The following is a 26,615-nucleotide window of genomic DNA, read 5'->3' on the forward strand; positions in this document are numbered from 1 at the left end:
TCTGCCTGCTTTGTAAACTGTGACTGCACAGACACCTGCAGGGGCATCTGGGCTTGGAAGTGCTCTAGATCCATCGTGCTGACCCCTCTGTGCATGAAGACCTCCAAGTTCTTCAGCTGCTTGCAATGCCTTCTGAGAGCTGTCCTGGCCTCGGAGCCTGCCCAGGCTCAACCCGTTCCCCACCTTGCCAGGAAGAAGAGGAGTTTCCATAACCCCCACGGGTGCGTGAGCTTGTTACAGGCAGGGATGTTGAGGTGCTGCAGTCTGCAGAAAGGCGTCTGCCTCTGTGATTCCCTCATCGGTCAAGATGAGGCTGTGGGGCAGCCACCTCAGCTTTGGTAAGTGGAGAACCTGGGCAGAGGGCGACAGATGACAAACAGAACCGCCAGCCAGCCCCACGACTGTCACTGCATGCCTGCGCTCAGCTTTGCCCTGCTGCAATGCAGGCCACCACCTCTGCACGTGCCTGGCAGCTCGCTTTGAGGGCTTCGAGCAGTACAAACAGGATGTCACCTCCCCTTGTCCTCGCTGGACAGCAGCTGCCCTCTGCCAGCACCGTGCCCACACCTTGCTCAGGCAGCGGCAGGACATCGGGCTGAGCTCCCACAGGCACTGCAGGGCATGAAGAGCGGTGTGGGGCTCCTCCTGGCCCCTTCTGTCAGGAGGGACCTTGGGAATGTCCTCCAGCGTTGGGCAGGGTGGCAGAAGGCCCACGTTTCAAAAATTCCCGCTTAACTTTTGGCCCTACCGCCTCCTGCCAAGGAAAGGAGATAACGAAGGGCAAAGCACACGCTCACCTCCCATCCCCGAGCTGTGGCCGGGGGATCAACCGCTTCCCCTGCCCCTGCTGGTGGCCTGGGGGGGATCCTATCCGTGATGGCACTGCCACACACCACTGCCAGGAGAGGCCTGGCCACGACAGGGGACACGGCGAGGGCCCCGTGCTGGAAAGGCCCCTCCAGGCCATCCCCCCTGTCCCACCTGCGATGCCTGGGGGGGCTCTCGCCTCTCTGCTGCTCTCAGGCTTCTTCCTGGGCTCCTCCACGCCCAGGAGGCTGCTCTAGGACAGACACGGGACATCTGAGCGGGGGAGGCGGGAGGAAACAGGGTGTATCGGAAATAGTGCTGGTGCTCGAAACACGGGAGGAGAGATCTGAGGTACAGGGGGCTGCTCGGTGACCCGGCGGGCACTGAACGGAGCTGTGCTGGGGCACCAGCGGCGAGGCCGAAAGCACCAAGGCCACCGAGGGGGCAGCGCTGCGGGACGGCCGGGGCAGGCCGGGGGGGGGGCCAGGGCAAGGCCCGGGGAGGGGAAGCCGAGGCGGTGAGGCGGTTTCCGAGGCTCTGCCCCCGTCCCTCCCCGGTCCCTCCCCGCGGCCCATCCCCGCCCCGCGGCGGGCGGTGCCGGCGCAGCGCGGAGCCATGGCGGTGAGCGGCGGGGCCGGGCCGGGTGCTGGGAGGGGGGGGGAGCGGGGTCCGGGCGAGGCCGCTGACCGCGTCTCTTGGCTCCGCAGCCCAAGGGCAAGGCGGGCACCAAGGGCAAGAAGCAGATCTTGGAGGAGAACCGCGAGACGCTGCGCTTCTACCTCCGCATCATCCTCGGGGCCTCGGTGAGTGCGGCCGGGGCCGGGCAGGGCCCAGCAGCGGGGCCGGGCCGGGCTGACGCCGCCTTCGCTCTCCCCGCAGGCCGTGTACGCCGTGGTGAACCTGGTCATCTTCTACCCCGCCGCCTCCGCATGGACGTGGGTGAGCCTCGGGCAGACGGGGCCCGGCCGGGGCCCCCCCGCTGCCCCCCCCCCGCCCCTCCGGCCCGGTGGCGGAGGAGGCAGCGGTGCCCGACCGCTCTTTGCTCCTTGCAGCTCGCCTTCGTCTTCAGCTCCGTGGTCTACGGCACCAGCTACCGCTCCATGAACTCCATGGCAAAGCCGTCTTTCACAGACGATGGCAGCCTTGCCGACGGGGGAATTGACCTGAATATGGAGCAGGGGATGGCAGAGTGAGTGTCCGCACCGCGCAGTCCAGGTGAGCAGGACCTGCTGCCTGAGCGCGCTCGCAGGGCGCCGGGAGGAGGCCGGGCGGCGCTCCCCGCTCACCTGAGGGGAGCCGGCAGCCTTCCCCTCGCTGCTCCGCCGGCCTTCAGCCCTTCTTTCCCAGAATGAGCCTAACCGGCCTCGTTAGCTGAGCGCTTGGCCCGGCCGTGAGCCGCCACGCGGGCGGTCAGCTTGGAACCGCAGCCATCCGTCTGCCCTTAGGGCCTTGCCTCAGTGCCGAGGCGCGCAGGTAGGAGATCCCACAGGAGATCCCACAGGAGATCCCACAGGAGATCCAGCTCAGCTGGAGCAGCCTAAACCTTCCTTCAGGAAGAGGCAGCGCTGACCCCCTGCGCACTTCGCAGCACACGGTGAAATTTTATTTTTTATAAACCACCACTGCAGGTAGTGCTTGACAGGGCAGAAGGGTGCACGCTGCCAGCTACCCCATCTTGGCTGCAAACTGCCGGTGTCTTGATCTGTTCTAATTCAGTTGTTTCTGTACTAAAAAACCTGCCCAGCATCTTAACTCCTTGCACCACCTTGGCCTTTTTGCCTTCCATACTTGTGCTTTACCTACATCTGTCTCCAGACAGTGCAGAGTGCCTGCTCAGTGTTAGAGGTGACACAACTCCCTTTCCCTTGATTAAGGAGCATGCAACAGTAATTCTTGCAAAGCAAGGTTAAATAAAATAAGGAGGTAACACTACAGAAACAGTAGAGATATTTTCTAGGTTTCTGTGTTTTCCAACAGTGAGCCCCAAGCTAGTTTTAGAACACTGTAAGGCAATTTTGGACACTCCAGCTTTGGCTCTCTGTCATCCCTGCCCTCAGCCTCCATCTGTTGGCTCTGCCTTTGTTGGGGTACTTCAGTGTGTGTTCAGCGAGGTGTCGGGTTCTTGGCCCCTTCCCTCCAATGTCCTTGGGGTTGGTATGATTTTAGGGTTACGACTGTCTTTCACTTGCTGTTGGAATTGTGAAGAAATGCAGTGGGGCTCTGTCCAGCAGAGGAACCGTAATCCAAGCTAGGCGGGGGAGAGAGAGGTAGAGGAGGTGGCAAGCAGGCAGTTTGGGGTGGATTAGCCATGCAGGTGTTGGACTGGGGAGCAGGACTGCAGGCTGAGCATTGCTGGTTTGTGTTGTCCTTTCATCAGCGTTCAGGTCTCTTGCTTGCTTCAGCTTCTTACCTGACAGTCACGGTGTAATAGTCCTACCCAGGGAAGCTGCTCGTTTTCATGTCAAGCATTCTCTTCCTGGAAGGGGCCACATTTTGCCTTTTTTTTTTTTATAAACAGAAGTCTCCTTTCTCCAGCCAGCAGATGAATAGGGACATTATTAGCAGGCAGACTGACTTACGCAGCACAGAACTTGTTCTCTCTGCACATGATGAACTCCCATCTGCTGTGGTTTTGCTTCTTGAGTAGTGAATTTTCTACAGGCAGCACAGTGACACAAATGTCCAGTGCAGGAGACTCAGTGGCAGGGATAATGCGGACAGAAAGAGAGGAAATTACGTCTAGGGCAACTTGCGAGCTGGTTGCTTTACACTGTGACCATCCCTTAGTAACTTCTTGTTGTCAGCTGAGCGTTTTTCTCCTGTTTTACACTTGCCATTTCTTCTGGCTCTCTTGAGTAATTCTAAAAGCACAAAATCTTTTGGATACCTTTTTTTTTATGGAAACCCAATACAGGACAGCTGATTCAGAAAAGTAAGGGTGTTTAATATTTTCTTGGGTATCCTAGTTGTGAGGGGTGCTCTTCGGCAACAAAGCATGATAGATACTCCAATGCCTGGATGTGATGGCACTGTCAGGAGACTGACCTGCTGGGACTGGGGAAGGCTGATCTCGTGGTGCAGGGAGCTGCGGGTGTCTTGGAGAGCTGGGCTCTGTGTGGGAGGCCCCCCTGCGTGACCTCCGGTGATGCACTGAATTTCTGAACCTCGGTATCCCATCATAGCACTGTTGATGGTAGATTCTGCAGTGTCTTGAGTGCTTGGTGTGATGATGGTGTCTCATCGTAATCCAGCTGCTGAATACCTAACGTCACTTTGTTTTGCACTGTGCTGCCCAGAATGAGACAAACTAATTCCTTACCACTGCACTTGCCGTTGTTTTCGCAACTCCATTCTTGGCTGTGACTCGAGTGCTTCTTACTCCAGCAGATTATCACAGAATCACAGACTGGATGAGGCTGTTGAAAGGACCTCTGGAGGTGATCTGGTCCAGCCCCTCATCCAGCAGGGTCCTCCAGAGCAGGGTGCCCAGGACTGTGTCCAGGCACCTTTTGAATATCTCCAGTGATGACTCCACAACTTCTCTGTGCCAGTGCTTCGTCAGCCACACAGCACAGAAGTGCTTCCTGATGTTCAGAGGGAACCTCCTGTGCTCCAGCTTGTGCCCACTGCCTCTTGTCCTGTCCCCTGCCTGGCTCTGTCTTCTCTGCACCCTCCCTTCAGGTATTTATGTACACTGATGAGATCCCCCTTGAGCCTTCTCTTTTCCAGGCTGAACAGTCCCAGCTCTCAGCTTCTCACAACAGACGTGCTTTGGTCCTTTCAGCACCTTCATGCACCTTCTCTGGACTCTCTCCAGTCTGTGCATCTCTCTCTTGTACTGGGGAGCACAGAACTGGACCCATTACCCAGGTGTGGCGTCACCAGTGCTGAGCAGAGGGGCAGGATCACGTCCTTCACCTGCTGGCAGCACTCCTCCTAGTGCAGCCCAGGATCCTTCTTTTCCTGAGCGGCACTGGCTCATGTTCAGCTTGGTTATTCTTCCTGGGCAGGAGGCCCGTAGCAGGCCCCCCCCTATAATGTCACCTGTACCTGTTCTCTCTTTAATCTTAACCCATAACTCTCGCTCACCTCCTCATCCACGCCGGGGCAGAGCTCCATGCGCTCCAGCTGCCCTCTCACAGAGGCTGCCCCTGCCTCGCCGCCCCAGCCGGTCCTTCCTAAGGAGCCTGCATCCCACCACTGCGACGCTCCACTCACGGGAGCTGTCCCAGCACGTCTCCGTGATCCCAACAAGATCGCACCCCTGCAGCAGCACACACATCTCCTTGCTTAATCCCCACCCCGCGTGCAGTAGTATACAGGTGCTTAGGGGAAGCGCCCCGCGTGTTGAGTTCCTCGAAAGGGACTGGGGGATTTTTCTGCAGCGCTGCCTTGTGGGCACATCCTCACTTACAGGCAGATGCTGGAGGTGACCCAACCGAAGCCCCATTTTGTTGATTTTTTGGTGATCCCTTCCTGTCCCATCACCCCATGCCCTTTGTGCAGTGACCCTGTCCATTCCTCCCACTTACTCTCACCCTCCCCTGTTGTTCCTAGCTGAAAGCCCTCCTTATGAGGTCTGCCATCCTGTTGGTGAAGATGTCTTTACCTCGCTTTGTGAGGTGGATCCCATCTCTCCCAAGCAGGTGCTGATCTGCATTTGACACCCCGTGATCATAGAGCCCCAAACCCTGTCACAAACAGCAGTTCTGTGCCAGTTACTGACCTGTACAGTGCCCTCCTCACACCCTTTCCCCTCGCTGTCGGGATTGAGACCACCACCTGGGCTCCCATGCCCCTGACCACTGCCTCCAGAGCTCCCATGTGGGATGCTGGATCCCTGCACTACCTTCTGGATCCGGCCCCGGCCGGCAGCGAGCCTCCCTGGTTGACAGGTCAGGTCACCAGGTGGGTGCCTCTGTCCCCTGTGGCTTGTGATGTACCCGTGCAGCATCCCCCTTGATGATGACTTCATTTCTTCCTGGTGGTTTTGTGTGGTTTGGGGTGAGGTGCACCCGCTTGTTTGCTTGTAGGGACATCCCTTCAGTGCTGACGGTGGTGAACCTGTTTTGGAGGGGTAAGCCCTTAGGTGGGGCAGGAGCTTTCCTGTTGGTGGCAGAAGTTATCGGCTTCCATCCTTCCCCTTCTCCAGAGGTTGTGCTTACCTCTGGACACTGCTTCTCTGCTGCAGTTGTGGTCTGAGGCTCTTCAAGCTGTGACACAGAGAAGATCCCATCCATCTTCTGATGAATTCTCACTTGACGAATTCCCATCTAATCCCTGACGGTGCACAGCCCGCTCACTTCTCACAGGTCTTCATGGGGTGGCACACCTCCTTCAGGGCCATCTCCTGGCGTCAGAGGCAGGCTCAAGGCGCTCCCTGCAGCCGGGGACCTGGAGGGCTGCGTCCACCATCCACAGCTCTGTGGTGAAGCGTCCACCCTAGCAGGGAGCGGCTCCAGCAGTGTTTTTTACCTGCTCCAATAGTGTTTGTTTTTTTTTTTTTTAATTCTGACGCGCTGCTGAACCTCGGCTCCCCCAGAGGGTGGTGGTGGAGCCGTGGGCAGCTTGCTCCTGTCCATCGCTGCTCTCAGCGCTGCTCGGGCTGGTGGGGGCTGGAACTGAGGGGCTCATGTTTTGCTTTCCTTCCCTCAGGCACCTCAAGGATGTGATCCTGCTGACAGCTATGGTCCAAGTGCTGAGCTGCTTCTCGCTCTACGTCTGGTACTTCTGGCTCTTGGTAAGCCCTGCAGTTGTTCTTGTTGCTCTAAGTTGTCGTCAGAACTGAGGACGTTATTTATCCATTCCATATCCATTTCAAAGTGTCCTGTTTCAGGCTGAAACTGCTGATAATTATTTTTATTTTCATCAAACATTGTAAAAATGCGAGGGAAAGAAATCCTGATCCCTCTGGCTCAGCCTCGTAGTAAATCATGCAAAACCTGACCTTGGCCTTTCCCTCTGGTCCTGTGAAACAGCAACAGGAAGCCTGAGGCAGATTAAAGCCCCCATTGTGCACAGAGCTATTTTCTGTGCCTTTCTGTGACTGTGACAAGCAGACCGTGTTTCTTCTTGTTTGGTTTTCTCAGTCATTCACCAGCACTGAGGCTGGGAACTGCTGCACCCTGTGCCGTTCGGTAGGTTAAACTCTGCAGGCTTTGGTCCCCCCTAAGATACCAGCTGCTGGAACATAGCTCACGTGCCTCCAGCTAAAACTGCTTTTGCAAAAGGCCAAAAAAATCTCCGAGCAATTAAAACAGCTGTGGTTGTGGGTTTGTTTTGGAGCACATCCCATGAGGATATGTCATGCAGTCTTGGGAGGGTAGAAAGTTACCTTCTTTCCTAACTCCCAAGTTCCTTTCTAGCTGGTTCTGGCAGGGGGCAGCCTAGGCCCTGACCACCCTGGACGCCGTATGGATCGTGTTTTTTCATTCAGAGAAATGTGATTTTGTTTCCGAAGGAGGGAGAAGCGGAACGTCTGGGAAGTTGGGTCTTTCTGGGTAATTCAGAACCGATGCTGGGATTTCCATACATGAAGTCTGAGTGCTGTGATCCCAGAGACATATGCGAGGTCCTAAATCATATGAAATCAGGCCACTTATTTTGGGCGCTTGCCACTGCCTTTGATATCAGTGCATCTTGCGATGTCCCTGACCCAGCCTGTAGATATTTTCTAGCTCCTTCGGCTTCCCCTGTAGCAGCAGCCGTCCTGACCTGCCAAAGCTGCCTCTGCCGTGACTGAGTTTGCTGCCACGTGTGTTTTGCAGGCTCCGGGGCGTGCTCTCTACCTCCTGTGGGTGAACATCCTGGGGCCCTGGTTTACAGCCGAGTCTTCGGCCGCCAGTCAGGAACCAAACGAGAAGAAGCAGCGCCGACAAGAACGCCGCCAGATGAAGCGCTTTTAGCCCAGGCCGGGGAGATGGATTAACGCTGTCTCTCATCTCCATGCTGTTATTTCATCAGGGATGCGACAGAAGCCAATCCGAAACCATCACAGTATCTATGTTGCCCTCTGTCATTGCTGCCATTCCACGATGAAGGCTGCAAGAGACTTCCCTTGGTTGGTTTCTTAGTGCCAGTCGAGGCCTTGCTCCTTGTGATGACGAGGCGGGGGGGTATGCTGGGATGTGTAAATACCTTTCTGAAGCAGTGCTGTGTCGCGTTCAAGGGTGGCGATTGCAATGCCGGAGGAAATAATTAAAGAGCAGAGTCTAATTGGCCATGCTGGTGGTGTGTTCATGCAGGGGCGCTCACAGAGGGGAGAGGTTAAAAATGCCAGCATATTCTTGGAGGCCAGGACCCCAAGAATATGGAAGCAAATATCTGGAAGCAAAATCCCCCAGCTCAGTTGTCTCATCCCTTCCCACACCTGCTCTGTGCTGTCCTGCCTGCTGCAGTATCAGCAGCCTGCAGAGGGGCCTCAGCTGCTCTGTGAGGCTGGGAGTGTCTGGAGCAGCTGGAGTGCTATGAACTGAGCTTGCAGCCAAACTTGGAGCTCTTGGGATTGAGCCTGGGCTCTCTGGAGTCATAAAGTGGCCTGTACTACCTTTAGGGGAGCTCAGTGGGATGAAAAGCTCCAGCTAACAAGCAAAAACCAAATCCTTTTTTTTTTTTCTTTTGTTTTAAAAACTCCCATGGATGGCTTAGCTGGGGTGCTGTGACTGTGGCAGAGATCCCACGTTAGAATCCACGTACAGCTCAGGGCAACACCTGCTGTGGCCTGCTTTGATTTACTCGTGCTGTGCTCATTAGGTGGTTTTGCACCCTGGTGACCCCTTCCTGCTCCTGACGCACCAGCTCAGAATCATGCAGCTTTGCCCATGTGAGCAAGCTGTGTTAGTACCCAGCCAGGCTTCCGCACTCGATGCGATCCATAACATTTTGCCAACATGTAGGTTCCATTACATGTTTTTTATTACACCTTTTTTTCATCACATCAAGCCAGCTCCCCGCCCCGAGTCCTCCTGTGCCTTGATGCCAGGCAGAGGCTGGATTTGGGGTGCGCAATAATGATCATCTGTGGGTCTGCGTGGTCTGCTGGGACAGGGCAGATACCTAACAGCAGGGAGAGCAGAGGTTATCTGGGGGAATTAAAGTATATCCTGCCCCAGGGAGGGCATGAGGGGAGCTGGGAACATCCCCTGGCACCCTGAGGTCCCTCCCATGCTCTCCCCTCTGCAACCAGCCCAGCGCAGCCTCCTGCTGCGGGGCCGGTGCAGCTCCCAGGCTCTGCCCTCGCTCCCTGCAAACCCTTGTCTCCCCAAAACCACGCAAAGTGGCACAGCGCTCCCCACAATGCACGGAGCTGGGCGGGGGGAGGACAATCAACAACAACCACAATGACCATCTCGGCTGCGCTACCCCGCGCAGCGGTACATGCACATTGGCTTCCCGGACAGAAGCCCAAGCTGTGCTGTCTCCTCCAGGCAAGGACTGGCTCGACAGCCCCAATAAATACCAAATAAATAGAGCCAGCAGCAGCAGCCAGGTGCTGGCAGGCTGCGCTGAGACACGTGGGGTGCCCGGTGCCGCTCAGTCGGGCAGCAGCTCCTCCAGCTCCTGCTCGTTCAGCTGGTTGGTGGTGACGATGTGGTCGAGCTGCTTCATGTACCGCTCCAGGTCCTGCATGAAGTGGGGGATGCGGGCCTTCTCCAGCACCCCAAATTTCTTCAGGCGGTTCACATCTTCGTAGGAGACCTGATGGGAAGAAGGGCGCGGGCAGGTCAGCGGGTGCCAATGAAGGGTTTCTGCCCCCCTGCAACCTTTTTGCCCACCCATCTGGAGTTTCCACCCTCACGCTGCTCAAATCCCCCTTCAGTCTGCAGGGAGGCACCACATGAGGAGAGGATTTGCAAGGATGGCTTTTTTTTTTTGGTCATTCTAGGGGCAGAAATACAAAGAGCTGAATGCCTTCCAGCCAAGGTTGAGGCTCACTTCTGTTGTATGGAGGGAAGTTGAGACCGCATCTGAAGCAGTGTCTCATCCTGCTGCCCCAGGAAAAACCCGTATTTGCTCTCCCCAGGACAGCAATCCTGGCTGCCCCAAACCAGAAAGCCCCTTCCTGGCTGTTACCTTTCCAAGGGCAGCCAGCAAAGGGAAGTCGATGGTCTGCCGATGTCGCAGGATGCGGAGAATCCCATCCAGGTACACCTGGTCCTTACTGAAGCAGCCTGGAAAAGAGGGAAGTACAATTAGGATATTTCCCCAGGGTAAGCCTGATCCTGCCAGGTGTGAAGGAAGGAAAGGGATGAGCAGAGCCAGCACTGGGGACTCGTGCTGAGACAAAGCCTGGGCAGCTGAGAGCAGCGAGCCTCAACCTGCCAGAGCCCTTGGGAAAGAAGGACAGGCAGTAGAGCCTCTCACAGGGACACTCACCATTCCTTGGGATTACTTTTTTTTATTATTATTTTTAATGCAAGAATCTAAATGCACCTCCTAAAAATGCTCTCTCCTTTGGCTCCCCGGGAGCTTGTACAAGTTGCTCTGCTGAGGACTGGGATGACTCCCCAGGTCTCCCCAGGCTGCCCCATCCATCCCTGCCTGACACCGAGCAGCTGGAGAGGTGATGGGGCTGTCCTGTGTGTAAAACTGTGCCATAAAGATAAAAGTGTAAAACCATGTGAAAGCAGAGCTGGGCTGAGGGGAGCAGAGCCACTGCTTTAAAGGGTGTTCTGGCTGCGAGCCTGGTGGTGGTAAAGCCACCCAGCACCAAAACACACTTGTTTAAATAAATAATAATAAAACCTTCCAAAAATGTAAGGCTTCATTCTCCCCGAGCTGTACCTGGCTGAGAGGTGTCAGTCTGGCCTCGCTTGGCCCGCACGCAGTATTCCCACCGGACGCCGGCGTCCTGGACGTACTGCTCCAGGTCCTGGAACAGGGCAGAGAAGGAGAGGCGGCTGGCCCGCTCGATGGTGTAGTAGAGCAGGGCGGCGCGCCAGAGGAAGGGCTGCTTGCGGAAGAGGACGCTGTGCAGGCTGGCCAAGCCTTCCTCCGTGGGGTTGGCAGGCTTCAGGCTGTACTGCTTGCGGCCCTCCGAGCTGTGCCAGGGCTGGCGGGTGTTGTTCACCCCGCGGATGTAGTGGGTGCCTGGGGGGACAAAAGCGAGCATCGTCAGCCAGGGACAACTTGGTGAGCTGCTGTTGGCCACCAAAAGCTTAACGCCATCGTGTTCATCCTGCCTGCTATCCCATCCCCAAGGCCGTGATGCTGATGGCCATCGGGGGATGCTCAGCCTCCCCCCCGGCTCGGCAGCTCTGCCCACGGTGCCCACCGCTGCCCCGGCCCCGCTGACCTATCTCGTGGCGCAGCATGCCCTCCAGCCAGTACTGCCGGGCTCCGGCCAGGTTGATCGCCAGCGTCGGGCGGCTGTCCTCCACCATCATCACGGCCTGGGACAGGAGGTCGTCGGTGAGCTGCACCACCACCTGAGCGGGAGGGAGAAGGAGGCAAGCGGCTGTTAGCAAGCTTCCTCAACACGCAGCCCGCGACTGCTGGAAGATGGTTTGGGTCATTCTTCAACGCGTCCAAAGAAAACATGCTACAACTCTTCTAGTCCAGAAAGGAGGTACGTCAAATCTTCAGATAGTAGGGGGCTATCTGAACCTGGACTTGATGAGAAAATGGGCAACCTCTCTAGGTGATTGAGCAGGGGCTGCACCAGATGAGCCCCCGAGGTCCCTTTCCAACCATCCTGTGGTTCCGTGACTGTGAGATGCTTGCCCTAACAAACTGGTAATATTCCTGTACCTGGGAAAGCCACAGCCACTTCCTGGGCAGGGAGAGAGGGGACACACATGGTGGCAGGGTGGGAGGGCACTGTCCCTAGGTGGCACCAGGAGGGAACAGCTGATCCCCCTGCAAAGAGATGCAGCAGGATGGGCTCGGAGCCCAACGTGAAATAGCTCCTCTAGCCTTACTACAGCCATGGACTCTGAGCAGGCTGTGCTGGAGCTGGCTGCCCTGGCCAGCCCATCTCCAGCACCCCTCCAGCTGCAGGCAGGTCCCTGCAGGCTGCAGGACCAAGGGCCACGTGCTGCTTTCCATCTTCACCCACCATCTCCCATGGGTAAACCAATGCCCAGCCAGTCCCCAACCAAAAGATGCTGACCTCCCTAAACCCCCTCTTTGCTCTTTTTATTGTTGAGCATGGAATATCTCATTAGTTAGTCCCAAGTCCTCTGCTCAGTTGTTTCCCCTCCCAGCATCTCCTGTACCCTCAATTAACTCACTGGGGGGTGCAGATTGTTGTGGTACCAGCAGCCTTCCAGGAGACCCCCTGGTGACACCGGGATTTACCTCCAGCTGCGGAGACTGGTGCAGTTTGTAGCCCAGTTAACCCTTAGCATTTTACTTTTTGTGATAAACTGCCCAAGATCAGGCAAGCTGTGTGTCCTGAAGCCTCTCTCTCCTCACCCCTGCTAGCCCAGACCAGGTCTGCAAGCCACGGGAGTGGGACAAGCATGGGGGCTCGTGCCGCTTTTGCACTGGGAGTAAACAAAATGGGCTTTGTTATGGATCCAACCTCTAGAGCAACCACCAAAAATACCCCCCAAGGGAATCTGGCTCCATTTTCACACCATCGTCTCCTTTGTATTCTCCCTTTTAAGGCTTCAAGAGCAGAGCAACAAGGACAGATCCATCCAACATACCTGCAGCATGAGCTGCCAGCCACACACGTGGTAGTCAGGCTTCCTACCTGGGCACTTGCCAGCTGCAGTCCTCAGCAGAACGGGTAAATATACAGAAAGAAATGGCTATTTTGGGAAACCTGGACATTGTGCATGCTGGAACCAAGCCAGCTGCTCACGTCCAACATCAGTGCTCTCAGACCCATCCAGGAGTGGCATCCTGCATTGCCCCAGCGAGAGGAAGAACCAAACCCCATTCAGCCAAGCATACAGGACTCATGGGCACATACCATGGGCACATACCGTTTGCATCTCAAAAATCCATCTGCCACACACGTATCAACTCTAAAAACACCTATTTCATGGTTGAAACTTTTCAGGATGAAAAGCAGAAACCTGACAACATCACACTCCTGAGCAAGAATTGCCTCTCAGCTTCTTCTTTCACTGCCCAAGTGCTAGCATAGCCCCAGCTGATGCACACACACACTGCTGCACTACAGTTCTTACTTTTTTTTAAAGAAAGAGAGGAGACGGAATCAGTTTGTTTTAAACCCAGATTTATTATTGTGTAAAACTGTTCATTAAAGCTAGAAGTGCATCATAACAGCATAATCTACTACTGTGCGAATTAACAGCATAAAAGACTTTTACCACAATTAACTGGATTAAAATATACAACTACAGAAGACCCAGAGAAAAGACTTGCAAATTTACTTTTAACATGGGAGCATCCTTGAGCTTTATTTCTGCTCCAGTAAACAATTCAAAATAAATAAAAGTTTCACTTCTGCTGCCCCTTCCTGCACCCAGCCAGCACGCAGAGGTCACTGCTCTGGGCCTTGTCCTCAGGCACAAGTCCTGACTTGGTACCTTGGTGAGCTGGGTCCTGCAGATTTTAGGAGATGCAGCTGAAAACCAGAGACAGCTTCACTGTAAGCAGAAATAAGGAGGCACATACGAGCCACACTTTGGTATTATTTTAACCAACTCCCATCTTTTATGTCAGCTCGGTGTGACAGGAATACAACCTAGACATCCTGCGTTCCCGTCCCAAATACGGCTGGCTGGGGCTGAAATCCTGGAACCTGGGAGGGGAAGGGAAGAGACAAGGGACAGAGCTTAAAGTAAAAGGAATGCATTTTGTTGCCACAACACTCTTCCTGCTCCCTCAAAGTCATTGCTGTGTTCTTCAGCACAGAACTGGTGCCCGAACTCCTCTCAGAGTCCCGTGTCCCCCAGGCTTTGCTGTTTGACCTACAGCTTCTAGGAGGAGCACAGGACGATGCGCTGTGTCAGCTTGTGGGCTTCACCTGCAAGAACACCAGCTAGCACACAATGCTCAGCTGGCTGGGACAGGCCAGGCAAGGTCTTGCTGTCTTGTAGCTCTTAATTGCCCCTATAGGGAAAAGAACACAAGGGGGTTGGAATTTAGGTACTAGAAAATCCCGTAAAAAAAAAAAAATCCACCTTTTCCCCTAAGGTAAATGCTCTCTCTTATGTCTGCTTTTCCCCATTCTATTTAAAATAATAGTAATAAAAATAATTCACTGAGTTCTCTGCTTTTCTCCGTTTTCCAATTGCCCATCCTTGACCACACAACACCGAATTCCACCAGGACAACAACATGTATTCAGTGGTTTTCCAGGTCTCCTCTAAGCTCTGTACCAGTGGGAGCTGCTTCGTTGGGGTTATCCCGGCTGGCGGTTTCTGGGAGGCTGCTGCTCACTTGGCATGCCCCGAACAGTTCAAGTTTCAGTAGTTCAAAACCTAACTGCGAAAACAACTCTGTAAAAGATTCCAGGCACATGGCAGCAATATTGCATAAACCTGGGAGTCTAACAACACCGATCAAGTTACAGAGGTCAATGCTCCGTGCAGATCATCTCCGCCGTTGTGACAACACCCAGCTCTGCCTTCCTGTCTGCACTGGCACCTTCATCCCCGACGCTGAAGAAAACAGCCAGGCTTCATGATAACCTGACCCGTCCATGGACAATGTGGGGGAATGCCATGCTGGAGAATGTAACTCTTCTTTCATCCACAGCACAGGTTGCTCCTTACTTGACAGGAGTGAATTTGCTGGAAATTCATACTTTTTTCTCCCACTCCTGATTACAGGAGTGATACAGGGCCCTTTGATTTCTTCCTCTCAGGTCTCACACAATGGCAGAAAGCATCTCTCAGACCAGCTGCAGCGTAGACAGCTTCCCCACAGAGCACTGATTCCTATGCCTGCATTCACGTCGATGCAGCTCTGACGGTGGGAAGAAGTCGTTCTGGATGCCAGGGTGATGCTCAGTGGTGACGGCCAACCCGCACGCCAGCCAAGGAGCAGGGAGTGCTCCTGCTTGAGTGCTGCCCTCACTGAACGGCGGGGGTGTCCCCATGGATGCCCAGCGAGGTCTTACCACTGCTGCAGTCTGGGCGGGCTGCCAGGGCTGAGCTGGGCCAGGGAGGTCCCTCTTCAGACAAAATCCCTCCTCTGGAGAGGCTGCAGAGAGACACCGCTGTTTCAATAAGCGGAGAGCAACACCTGCAACAGAGCGCTCTGGCTTTAAAGGGTGGACAGCTGATTTTTTTTATTCCCTGGATTTATGCTACAGCACAAGTCACCCCTCACCAGGCCTGGCATACCCGTAAGTCCTACGTACAAGGGCCCTGGGGAAAACGCTTCATGTGCAGGCCTGAGGTATCACCAGGCCCTGATGGCACAGGCTGAAGTGCTGAAGCCACAGCACTGATGATCTGCCGGCACAGGGCAAGTGTTTGACAAGGGCCTTGGCAAAAAAAGGACTAAGTCTAGCCACACTGTAAGGCGAGCACTGCCCATCAATCTTTGGTGTCATGCCTGATAAACAGAAGATAAACAGATAAACAGATGGAGCAGTTCAAAGCCATCTGTTTTCCTTCCCTCTTCCTATCTGACACCCACCAAGGTGAGCAAGAAGAATGGAATGAACTGCTGGGAAATAAAAGGTAGCTGAGAATGTGATGCTCAGAGCTGAAACCAGGTCTGGATGCCTGGCAGCAAAAGCACTTCTGGGGTAAGCTGGTAAGAACTAAAAGGAAGAAGAAAGCACTCCCTGAGCACAATGTGAACCAAGGAAAACTCCAAGCAAGAACATCCCTGAATCTTTAGAGGAAGAATTCAAGTCAAAAGCAGCAGTTGTGACTTTTTTTTTCTTCTCTTCTGGTAAAGAAAAGGTAAAAACAACACAGAACAGCAACACTGAACCCAACTATATGAGAAGGAAACTATTAGTTTCTGTACATGAGCTAGATGACATCAAGTAAAGCAATTAGGAAGCAGATTCAGGACAAAGAAGCATCAGTAAACTGTGCACCCTGCTGGGGGGGTTTACAACGTTTCAAAATTGGTCAGACGAATGGAAGGGAAGGGGTTTTGCACACACCAACACCTGACTCAGGAAGCCACTGGTCTGCAGTGGCTGAAGGCCACATGGCATTCAGGGGAAAAGGGATGAAGGTCTCCTACGCAGGAGATAAGAGAAAACAGAGTTGGGCAGGGGAACAAAAACACCGAGGGAAGCAAGCAGACTGCTGTGAGGGTTGGGAACTAGGGTCAGCGGCCACCTGGAGGATGAGGAGCCCTGCAGCCAGGCGTACAGCTGCACGTCGCAGTCCGCATGTGAACACCAACAATATGGTCTCATGGATGCATGCAGGGTGGTTGGGGCATGCCACAATTTGAAGACAGGCAAAAATTCGCCATGTAATTCCTTTTTCATCCTTTTTAGGAAGGCCTGATGACTTTTTATAGGCATTGGCTTGTGGAGGTTTCTTCGTGTGTTTGTGATCCAGTGATGGCGTTGTCTTATCGAGCAGGAGCTCCAAGAACTGCTCCATGCAGAGCCAACTCTCCAGGAGCAATCAGAGGGAATCTGCGCATCACCAGGGATGACTGCAGCTTCCATGTTCCCCTTGCACTGCCCACAGTGTCTCTGGATTCAGCAACAGGCACTGAAACCTGAGGCTTCCACCGGAAAGCACAGACCCTTGCAAGGTCAGCCCAGCCGCCACTGCTTTACAGTGCACTCACCTCAGCCTTCGGCATCTTTGTTACAGAACCCCACGCACTCTCCAAATCTCAGTTCCAAAGCAGAATAATGTATTGCAGAACCCAAGGGAGAAGAGCACAGGTTTTTCTAAGGCTGGCTTTTGCTGAGTAATCAAGTCAGGTCTGCAGAGAAATTGCACTGGACAGCCCATATTCCCGACGGGCAGCATCACTCTCCTTATTTCAGGACCCCCATTTTGCACAGATACTGTGAGAACAGGAGATTACAACTGCAGCCAAAGTCTTATTCCTGGGGCAGAAGGGCCAACGCTCCAGATCTGTGATTTCTCTCGTTTTGACCAGTATTCACAGCTCAGGCCTGAATTCCAAGCACAATCTCCAGCACATCCTCACGGGCCACGAAGCTGCCTGCCCAGTTTGTGGGTGTAACGACAGAGAAAAGAGCTCATCCCCAAAAACTGTGGGAGGAAGCAGAGGATGCTGATGCAGCCAAAGCCTCTCACCAGCTCTGCAGCACGGACTGCAGTGTGTCTCTGCTCAGTGCTGGCAGGTTGGGGTGGGATGGGGCAGGGCGAGCACTGCTGGCAGGCCCCAGGGACACGCTAGCCAGCAGCACTGAAACTAAGGACATTTCACAGTGCCATGGATGACTGTGTCATACTTACCCACAGAGTCCAGGGTTACTTTGGTGCAAACTGGGAGCAGCTGGGAGATCCATGACAACTGTAAGGAGGCCTCCGAGCTCCGGCAGCATCACCTCAGCCCTGAGGCAGAACACAACCAGAACAGCTTCAGAACCTGCAGCTTGGACCACGCCAAAGAAACTCTCGAATACGCAAAGTTAATTGTGGTGCAAATACTTACCCGTAAACATGCTCCCTGGGGTGCTGGAAACGGGTATCCCGCCTTCATCACCGCTCAGACCATCCCTCTGCACCTCGAGTGCCAGGGATGGGCGCAGGGGTGCGAGGGGAGCGCTCTGCACTGACACCACCCTGGCAGCTAACGCCACCGGCCCTGCCCATCTGCAGGCTGCTCAGATCGCTGGAGCACCGGAGCGAGGTACGCCTCCTTTCCTACTGCACACCCAAACGACCATGCTCCTTGACAGTTTTGTAAAGACTCGTCTAGACGTTGCGCAAGTGATTGTCCTGGGGCTTCACTCGGGCCAGGCAGCTCTATTTTAGCATCCCCCAAAGAGCTGTTTGCTTGCTAATTAGCTGGAAAGAGAAGCAGCACAAGTTTTGACTTCGTGTTTCTGGTTGATGCAGGGGTTGTAGCTGAAGGTCTGGAGCTGCGCCGCAGCCAGGCCAGGCAGAGAAAGCAGCAGCCATGCTTGCACACCCACAGCCCCTCGCGAACACTTTGGCCATGCCACACACAAGCTTTTGACGGCATTTTCCTCAGCTGCAGGCCAACAGCCCTTGCTGCATGCCCAGCTCCCAAATATGCAGCACCTCGTGGCTTTGGGGCTGCCCCCAGCGCCTAGGAAGCCTCTGCAGCACAGGTCAAACAGGCCTGGGAGCTTTTCTGCGTCGCAGCAGCACGGCACAGCCCGGTTCTGTGCTCTTCCATCTCTGATGGGGTTGGGACTGGATGAACTTTGAGGTCCCTTCCAAACCAAGCTGTTCTGATTCTGCAACTGGGGAGGCACCGCAGGGCTGAGACCTGTACCAGGAAAACCCGTACTGAGCCCTGCGGGGTGGCGGTGCCTCCTGCATCCTGCCAGAGCGATGCTCTGCAGCGAAGGCGATGGGGAAACCGCAGGGTGCTCGCAGCTAACGCAGCCCCTAGCAGCTGGGTGACCTGCGGGGCCCCGCGGGTAGAGTTTCTTTTTACTTTGTTAAAAGAAACTCGTCGTGATTAGTGTGCAACGTGAAATTGGCAACAGAAAAGCAAACAGCACCACAGAGCAGACGGGGTACGGCACACAGAAGTCAGGAAATACAGACACAGGCAGCAGGGAGGGGAGGGAGCTGGTGGCTCCATTAAACCGCTCTGTGCCTCGACAGGGCGTTAAATCGCCCGCAAAGCAGCAGCGACAGGAGTTCCAGCAAGTTTTTGTCCCATATCAGGAGCAACGTTTCACAGCACTTGCTGTGCAGGAACAGGTGGAACACTTCCCTCTTCCCTTTCCCAGGGAAATTCAACACGATTTGTAGTGACTGGTAATGCACAAACCAATGCTTGATTGATTTTACAAGTGCTTATCAGAAGTTTCAGAATAAATGAGCCATGTACCTTGCACTCCAATGTGCAAACATAATAACTGAACTCTTAGTTCCCTTGAACAAAGGGGAAATTATACAGGGCTGGCAGAAAGTCAGTGGTACACTAATATTTAATAAAAGTTGTTTTTCTGCCCAGATGGAGCAATTTGTTTTAGATTAGCAGAGAGGACAGTAGTAGCTGAGTTTAATCAATTAATAAAATTAAGAGCGAGAACATAAGCAGCTGTTTATAAATTAAGATTAGAGAACAAAGTATGATTCTTTTTTCTTTTTGTAAAGGCACATCGCTGGCTGACAGGTAATCCCTGGGGGGCAAGGAAACTGCAGAAGTGAAATGTGTAATGACTTCAGTTCTGTTTGTTTGTTTTGTCATTTGGGTTTTCAATAAAAACAAACAAACAAAGCCCCAAAGCAAACCAAACCAAACCGCTGTCTGGTACCCACCTAGCATGTACAGAGAACAAAGGCTGAGGAGGACCATGGTACCACGTCCACATCCCAGGGCCACCTCCGGGGACCTCAGAGCAAGCCAGGTGGAGCTGGAGGAGGAACTTCACCTGAACCCTGCACTGCTGCCAAGCGGCGAGGAAGCCTCCTACACCAGCTAGCACTTGTGCATGCTAACTGTGCCTCCTTGTGTCCTACAGCCAAAGGCAACTCTGCAAGCAAAAAGCAAAGCAAGGCCCGGAAATACCTCTCACCACTTGGCCCTGCAGCCATGCAAGTGTTTTGCACACATCTTGCGGGCAGGAAGAGGAGAAAGCCCCTTAAACGAAGCCACGGGGCACCCCTCCTCCCCGTGCATGTCCAGCTGCCAGGAAACACTCTTGGAAGAGACAAATCCTCAAGCTCCTCAGCCTGCTTTATAATCCCCGTGAGCCTGGTGTTAGAGGAGAGCAGGTTTCCAACCACGCACCTGTGACAGCAGCATCAGGAGTACAAGGAGCAGGCAGAGACCACTGGACGAGATGAATGTACACAGGTACATTTTGTTTTCAGCTTTTCTCTGAGACTTTGAGATGAGAGAGGGACAGTGCCCCTGACAGAGCAGGAACCAAGAGGTAAACAAGATGAAAGGAAGGATCTTTTTTTTTTTTTTTTTTTTTTTTTACTGCTTATTTAAATGCCTGAGATTTTTGGCTTAGTTTCTTGCAATTCCACTGTTACAGAGCAGCAGAGGTTTTGTTTTCTTTGGAAGGGGGGAGGTTATTTGGCTAACTTCAGGAAGCCAGCCGAAAATCCTCCTGCCTCACCAGACCAAGGCTTGCGCCCAGCGGGCACTGGCAGCACAGCATGTGCAGCAAGGAGCAGCAAGAGATGCTGAACTTTCCACCCTCCTTCCCACGCAGCTGAATTACCCCCAGTAATATCTCAACGAGGTATTTGCCACTCTGAAAGCCTCAGCTTGGAGTTTCAAAGCGCCATAACCCAGTACATCCCAGAGAACAGCAGGAAATCTCTCCCCCGTCTCTGCTTTTGAACATGTGAATGAACCCAGCTGTCAGACATTTCTGCCATACCACCGCTAGCAGAAATAGGTTATTCTTCCCAACGGTAATTGATGCCTCATGGAGGCAGCAAAACACTCCCCACCCCGTGTGCCTGGCCACGCGGCCAAGCAGCAGCTCCGCTATCTCTCAAGCATAAAAGGGAGATATTTCTGGAATGAGAAATCGAGGGAAACTGGGGGGAGGAGGGGGGAAGCGACCAGAACCTGCTCCCCAACTCCAGGATGCAGCCAGCCACGAGCCATGCCAGAGATGGAAGGAAGCCACAGTTCAGAGTAGAAAAGCAGAGGGATTTACTGCAAGAGAAAGGTAGACCTGCTTCCCTTCGCTCCTTCCTGCTCCAAACCCTGCTCTTCCTTGAGGCCAGGTTCAGGAGCACGCAGTCCAGCTGCTCCTGCAGCCCACTCTGCTGCTCCACCCTGTTCAGGCAGCTTGATACTGAGAGGTGTTGCCCCTCCCAGCTTTCCAAAAGCTGCACAAAACACCCGGCCCTGAGCTTGCATCAGGCGATGGCCAGGTTAAAAAAAATCCTGTAGTTGTACCACATTTGTCCAAGCCACCTCCAGATTCTTAGGCAGTGGTGGCCTTTTCTGGGAGCCCTAAATAGCCTGAAGAAGCTACTCAGAATGAGTCCAGCATCTCCAGAAGCAACACAAAGGAAAACCTTTGTGAAATCCTTTTGCAAACAGAAACGCCACCAAGTTTGTTTATTGCATACTGCTCTACAAACTCAGGTCTCAGATACTACTTTAACTCCTGCCCTGAGACACGGGTTTCTCAAGCTTCTCTCCCCCAGTGAGTAGGTTTCTTCTCTGTACCCAAAACACTTCTTAATTGGACTGTTATCAGAATTGACACTTTGCTGAACAAAAGCACTGGTGAAAAATAAAATATTTTGCACATTTATTTTACAAATGATGAAACACAAGGACGATGATTACCTCTCCCACGCAGCCTTCCTTCTGCATGTACTTTCGAATAACAGACCAGATCTGGCATTTGCTCAGCAGTCTCCCACCAGTGGCAACTTCAAAGCTCTCATAGGTCCCATACTTCTCCAGGACAGCATGAATGATCCTAATTGCCTGTCACACACACAAACAAAATATCGGTCAAAACATCCTCTCTGCTCTCAAGTACATCTTCCACAGCACCAAAACTCCCAGGTGTAGCAAAACCCAGCGGAAGAAATCCTTGATAAAGGGTTCAAACAACTGCAAAGTATCAAGAGCCTGTGAGGTGAGACGTTTTTGTGTTACCTAACAGAAGAATAAGACTAGGACATCTCGATGGTAGGCAAGTACCAGGACAGATCGATAGGTAACGCTGCCAGCGTGGCCTGCAGCATATTCCGTCTGCATTTTATTGTTTCAGGAATCCTCACAAGTGTCTATTTTGGGAATCAGGCAAAGCAGAAGTGAAACAGCCTTACTGCATGCAGCATGCTGCTTCTAGATGTTAGAGCCATGATTGCTTTAATCTTTTCTGCTTTCACTTCCTCTTTGAAACTTTAGTGTCTGCAAATTTATTAACTTGCTTATTAGTTTCTTCTTGCAACACTGGACTGATTTCAGGAACTCACAGCATGGAAGGCATCTGAGAGAGCACAGCTCCTGGCACAAGGTATCTTCTGGCCTGGCATAAAAGTAGCAAGTACGAAAACAGGATGGGCTCATGGAGTTGCAGAAGAGTAATCTGTAAGAAGTAGGAATCTTTGTTGCCCTCTGCTCTATCAGGACAACAAAATCAGTGCGATTCAGCTGCAGAGTTTTTACAAAGGAGGTGGGGAAGTTAAAATGACTGCAGCAGCTCAGGCTGTTTGCCCTTCACCAGCTACCACATCTGCTTTGCAGAACTTCTGTAGGAGCGACAATTTCAACAAAGCACTCAGACACAAAAGGGTCAGAACCGCACATGCAAACTGGCACCCTCTCAGCAGAGGAGCATGCCATGTAGCAAAGCCCCCACAACAAGCATTTCCCTTGGCAGCGATGCTGCTTCCTCTTCTTCAGGCAGGGTCTCAACACAACCAGTCTACTGCAAAACCAGCACCTTAGTAAGAGCAGCACGTGCTATTTTATTAGCATTAACATCCACGTACCATCTATACAATACATTTATTAGTCTATTTCTTCCCCAGAAAGTGAGTTTACATTGCCAATTTCAAGCAAGGACCCTCTCTAGCCTATGAACACATATTTCACTTACTGCGAGAGGGATGAGTTAAGCTGACCACAGGTATTTTACAGGCTGGAAATGAAATGATTGTGGTGCTAGCATTCAGTGCACCTGGGCTGACGGCATGAACAGCCAGGTTGGGGACCAGGAGGATGCGTGGCTTCCACAGCCTCCTGTGGAAGGAGCCTCCTGAACCCAGGTGCAGAGTGTCCTTTCTCCCATCTCACCCTGATGGTTGGTAGAGCCACTGGCTGCAGCCCTGCAGGAGCTTTCATCCCCTCCCTTGCCATCCCCTCCCCTGCTCGTAAGGACACCCAGGGTTATGACACAGATGCTTATTGCCCACACAAGCACTCACACCACCTAGAACAGCCACAGCGATGCCCTGGAAGAGGGGCTTTGTGACTGCCCTTCTGCCCCGCGACAGAAGTTCCAGATTTTCCTTCCCCGGACAACATCCCCTACACAGCTAAGTTTTATTCTCAGTTCACTTATTCTGTGTTTCCAGGAGCAGCTTTTGTTTAAGATGTTCCCCTTCTGTGATTTTCTTCCTGCATTCCCCCCTCTTTTCTCTCCATGTTGCCATCTCTGCTGAAGATGGGGGACGACAGCTCGCTATGGCACGCCGTGGCTCCAGGAGCCCTGGTGCTCCACAGCCTTTGCTCCCTGCCTGAAGGTCACTTCCTTCTAACATCTAACATCTAACATCTAACCCCTTGCATCTGCCGCTTTCAGGAGCTCAGTGACCACAACCTTCTCTGCAGGCACTTTTGCTGCTGCTCAGCCTCATCCCAAGCCATGAGACGGGCTCTAAGCTGCGCTCGGGGCCTTAAGATCAAAAGCACGAGGCAAAGAGGAACTGGGCACAGATGGTGCACAAAGAGCACGCTCTGCGCCGACTTTCAGACAGGTCACAGACAGCAGAATTCCTAAGATACCACATTTGCTTTTCTGAGAAGCTGCTGAGCACCACGCCAGCCCTTCCTGCCCAGACAGTGTCGGGGCAGGGGCTTGTCACCAGCTCAGCCCACAAGCACGTGCACCACCACGGGTCGAGGGGCAGCAGGCTCTCAAGTGCGGGTCCAAGCCCTGCCTCGATGCTGTTCTCAATCCTCCGACAAACTAGGTTGCCAACACACAGACTTCTTCACCTCTAATGGCATGAGGCTCAGAGGACCCTTCTGATTTGTTCGATTTCTATGAAAAACAAACAAAAACCACACCCAAGCAAACAAAAAAACCCCACAATGCATGCGCAGAGCAGCCGATTCAGCAGAACTGAAGGGGTCGTTAATTTCAAAACACGAAAAGTACGAAGAGGGAGCTGATTTTGGTTTGTACAAAGACGTTAACTTAGCAAAAAAAATCCCTAATTTAAGCTCCATGACTAATGCAGGTTTTTAAAAGACATTCGTTAGCTGCCTAGAAAAAAAAGTCTCCCAAAATAAAAGGGACTGAAAGGAGGCGACTGCAGGGTATCAGCAAAGGACCACCGGCACCAGTGCTGCCAGGTTCCCATTCATCTCCTCGTTAACTCACCTCCACAAGGCTTTCCCATCCAAATTGCAGAATTTAAATGTTTCTCCACAGCTCTCAACATGACTGGTGCGTGCTGTGCTTGTTCCAGAAGGCAGAAAAGCCTCTGTTCTCCCAAGACACATCACACAGACATCAGAGAACTTGTAAAGATAGGGAGAAATACGTAACACTAATATCTCTCGCAATGGGTGTAAGAACCAGGATGAGAACATGCAAGCCATTTATGGAGGCTGTTTCATTCAAAGTAATGCACAGAGACAAATAAATTCAATTATTCATATTGTAAGTCAACTGTACTAAAGTAGGGGAAGTAGCTCTGAACAATTCCATTTACTGCATTAATCAGAGAATAAAAAACGCTTAAATGCAGGAAGGAACAAAAGAAATCACTGAAAAGCCAGCGAGGTCATTACAGGAATCAGACTACCTCCCCCGAAACAGCACTGCTGGCACCAGCGTCCCTGGGGCGGAGGTGCAGCAGAAGCAGCACCAGGGAAGGCTAACTGCTTCGAAAGTTGTTTACTGAAAGGGACTGAGCAGCCCGGGTAACGTTCATCTAGAGATGCAGAAGCGCGAGGCGATACGATTGCTGCAAAGCAGAATGAAAACAAGTACTCTCCTCTCATCCCTGCAATACAAGAACACGTAAGTGGTGAAAAACCAAGAAACTAAGCAGTCAAGAAGCTGCTCTCCGAAACACTACAGGAAAACTCCCAACTAAGTGGTGCAAAGCAGCACCTCTTGTGTGCCAGTCTGGTAGTTACTTATGGCAGATTTTTCCTCTTCCTCTGAAGCAACTAAGATGGTCACCACTGCAGACAAGCCTTTCCTACATCAGCGTGACATCCCGGCCCGTGCCAAGACAGGTCTCTAAAGGCTCCACATGGCCTCACAGAGAGTGAGCATGACTTTTAACTCACATGAGTTCAGGCACAGTGCATCCCCATTTGCTGTGTGCGCTGCTTGCTTGAACAAAATTCTTTCAGCTGTACGGATGCAGCAAGTTTAAAGACCTCAGGACACGGCCTGCAGCTGCTCCTCACAGCGAGCCCCTGCTGTCCTGTCCAGCTCTGCCTCCTTTGCCCAACCTGACAGCGCCTGGGCTAGGGCTGGGGCTTGTTTACAAACAGCATCTGAAAGCCGCTTCCTTCTTTCCTCCTGCCTGTTCCCTCTTGCTCAGATGACTGGGTGCTCTGCTGGCTGCCATCCATGCGTAATTATTATCTATGGCGGAGAACAAGCCAGGAATATTTCAGTAGCTTATATCCAGTCGAAGCAGTTAAGAATAAAACACACAGACTGATGGAAAAAGTGTCTACAGCCGGCTGCTGTCCACATTTGCCAACACTTACGTGTTATGGGTGCCATGCAGGGCAACCCTGAGGCTTTCCAGAAAACAAACCAGACACAGCCGCCAGGACACACAGGCTGGGGGCTGCTTCAAAGGCAAGCCAACCTCGTGCTACGGCTCCTCGCCCCTTATTTCTAACGCAGGAGTGCCAGGGTTCCCTCGTGGAGCACCAGCTCCGAACCGTGGCTGCACACCTGCAGGCAGCGTGAGGCTCGGAGCGTGGACCAGCCCCAGGAGGGGTCAAACCCCAGGTACAGGTGTGCTACTGCTGTAGCTAAGGGAGAGCTCAGATGGGGATAGGGCATCCACAGCTTCTCTGGGCAACCTGTTCCAGTGCCTCACAGTCCTCACAGTAAGTATTTCTTACAAATGTCTGCTCTAAACCTTCCCTCCTTTCATGTAAAGCCATTCCTCCTTGTCCTGTCACCACACCCCTGACACAGAGTCCCTCCCCAGCTCTCCTGCAGCCCCCTTTAGGGGGGGGCAGGCCGCTGTGAGGTCTCCCCGGAGCCTTCTCTTCTCCAGGCTGGACAGCCTCAGCTCTCCCAGCATCTCCTCACAGCAGAGCTGCTCCTGCCTCCTCCTCATCCCCGTGGCCTCCACCGGACCCACTCCAACAGCTCCACGTCCCGGTGCTGGGGGTCCTGGTGCTGAAGGTGGGCTCTCGGGTCACCAACACCTTCACACTTGGCTTCCTCCCCACATGGCCTTCCTCGAGGGGCCGGAGGAAGGCAAGGAGCGGGCAGCCCCCAGTGTAACCACGCGGACGGGAGGACCACGGGCGATGCTCCCGCCACCCAAACGGAGGCGACGGCCTTGGCTAACGGAGGGCTCAGGGACAGCCCCCCCCGCTCACCGGGCAGGCAGTCGGACCCGCGCCCGTCCCCGCGGCCGCACCCCGGGGCTCACCTGGGCCACGAAGCGGTCGGAGGCGGCGCGGTACTTGTCCAGCACGGCCTCGGGCACCGGCTCGGCGTACTCGAACTGCGGGTCGTAGGCGAAGCGGGCCCGGAAGAACCGCTCCCGCTCGGCCTCCACGTTGAGCGGCCGCAGGGCCACGAGCAGGCAGGGGCTCCGCCGCCCACCCCCCCCGCCGCCGCCGCCGCCGCCGCCGCCCTCCTCGCCCCGCGGCCGCCCGATGTGTGGCAGCGAGGCGGCGGCGCGCATCCTGCCGCCGCTCACGGCGCAAGTGCTGCCGCTGCGCCGCATCCCGGCGCCGCTCTCCGACAGCCGCCGGGTTCCCCGCGGGCACCGGGGAGAGCTGCCCGGCCCCGGGCGAGGCGGCGGGGACGGGCAGGAGCACGGCCGGGAGCCATCGCGGCCCGGCAG

The 26,615-nt window shown here is 53.7% G+C and overlaps 2 protein-coding genes and 1 long non-coding RNA gene across 3 annotated transcripts; 1 reads left to right on the plus strand and 2 right to left on the minus strand.

The window, feature by feature from the left end:
• Window positions 1-1,367: 1,367 nt before the first annotated feature.
• TMEM208 (transmembrane protein 208) lies at window positions 1,368-8,027 on the plus strand. The gene is made up of 6 exons (XM_035336616.1): window positions 1,368-1,428; window positions 1,515-1,610; window positions 1,687-1,746; window positions 1,860-1,996; window positions 6,463-6,547; window positions 7,575-8,027. Exons 1-6 carry the CDS (start codon window positions 1,423-1,425, stop codon window positions 7,710-7,712), a joined length of 522 nt encoding a protein of 173 aa, XP_035192507.1. The 5' UTR covers window positions 1,368-1,422; the 3' UTR covers window positions 7,713-8,027.
• Window positions 8,028-8,703: 676 nt separating this feature from the next.
• KIAA0895L (KIAA0895 like) lies at window positions 8,704-26,609 on the minus strand. The gene is made up of 6 exons (XM_035336600.1): window positions 26,196-26,609; window positions 21,160-21,303; window positions 11,102-11,234; window positions 10,591-10,896; window positions 9,880-9,977; window positions 8,704-9,504 (listed from the first exon to the last, which is right to left on the minus strand). Exons 1-6 carry the CDS (start codon window positions 26,493-26,495, stop codon window positions 9,340-9,342), a joined length of 1,146 nt encoding a protein of 381 aa, XP_035192491.1. The 5' UTR covers window positions 26,496-26,609; the 3' UTR covers window positions 8,704-9,339.
• Window positions 12,981-20,598, minus strand: LOC118172593. Its single transcript, XR_004753763.1, has 2 exons — window positions 17,145-20,598; window positions 12,981-13,836 (listed from the first exon to the last, which is right to left on the minus strand). It is a non-coding gene; the product is annotated as an uncharacterized LOC118172593 (long non-coding RNA).
• Window positions 26,610-26,615: the final 6 nt, after the last annotated feature.

This window comes from Oxyura jamaicensis, chromosome 11 (assembly GCF_011077185.1).
Source record: "Oxyura jamaicensis isolate SHBP4307 breed ruddy duck chromosome 11, BPBGC_Ojam_1.0, whole genome shotgun sequence".
Lineage (NCBI taxonomy): Eukaryota > Metazoa > Chordata > Aves > Anseriformes > Anatidae > Oxyura > Oxyura jamaicensis.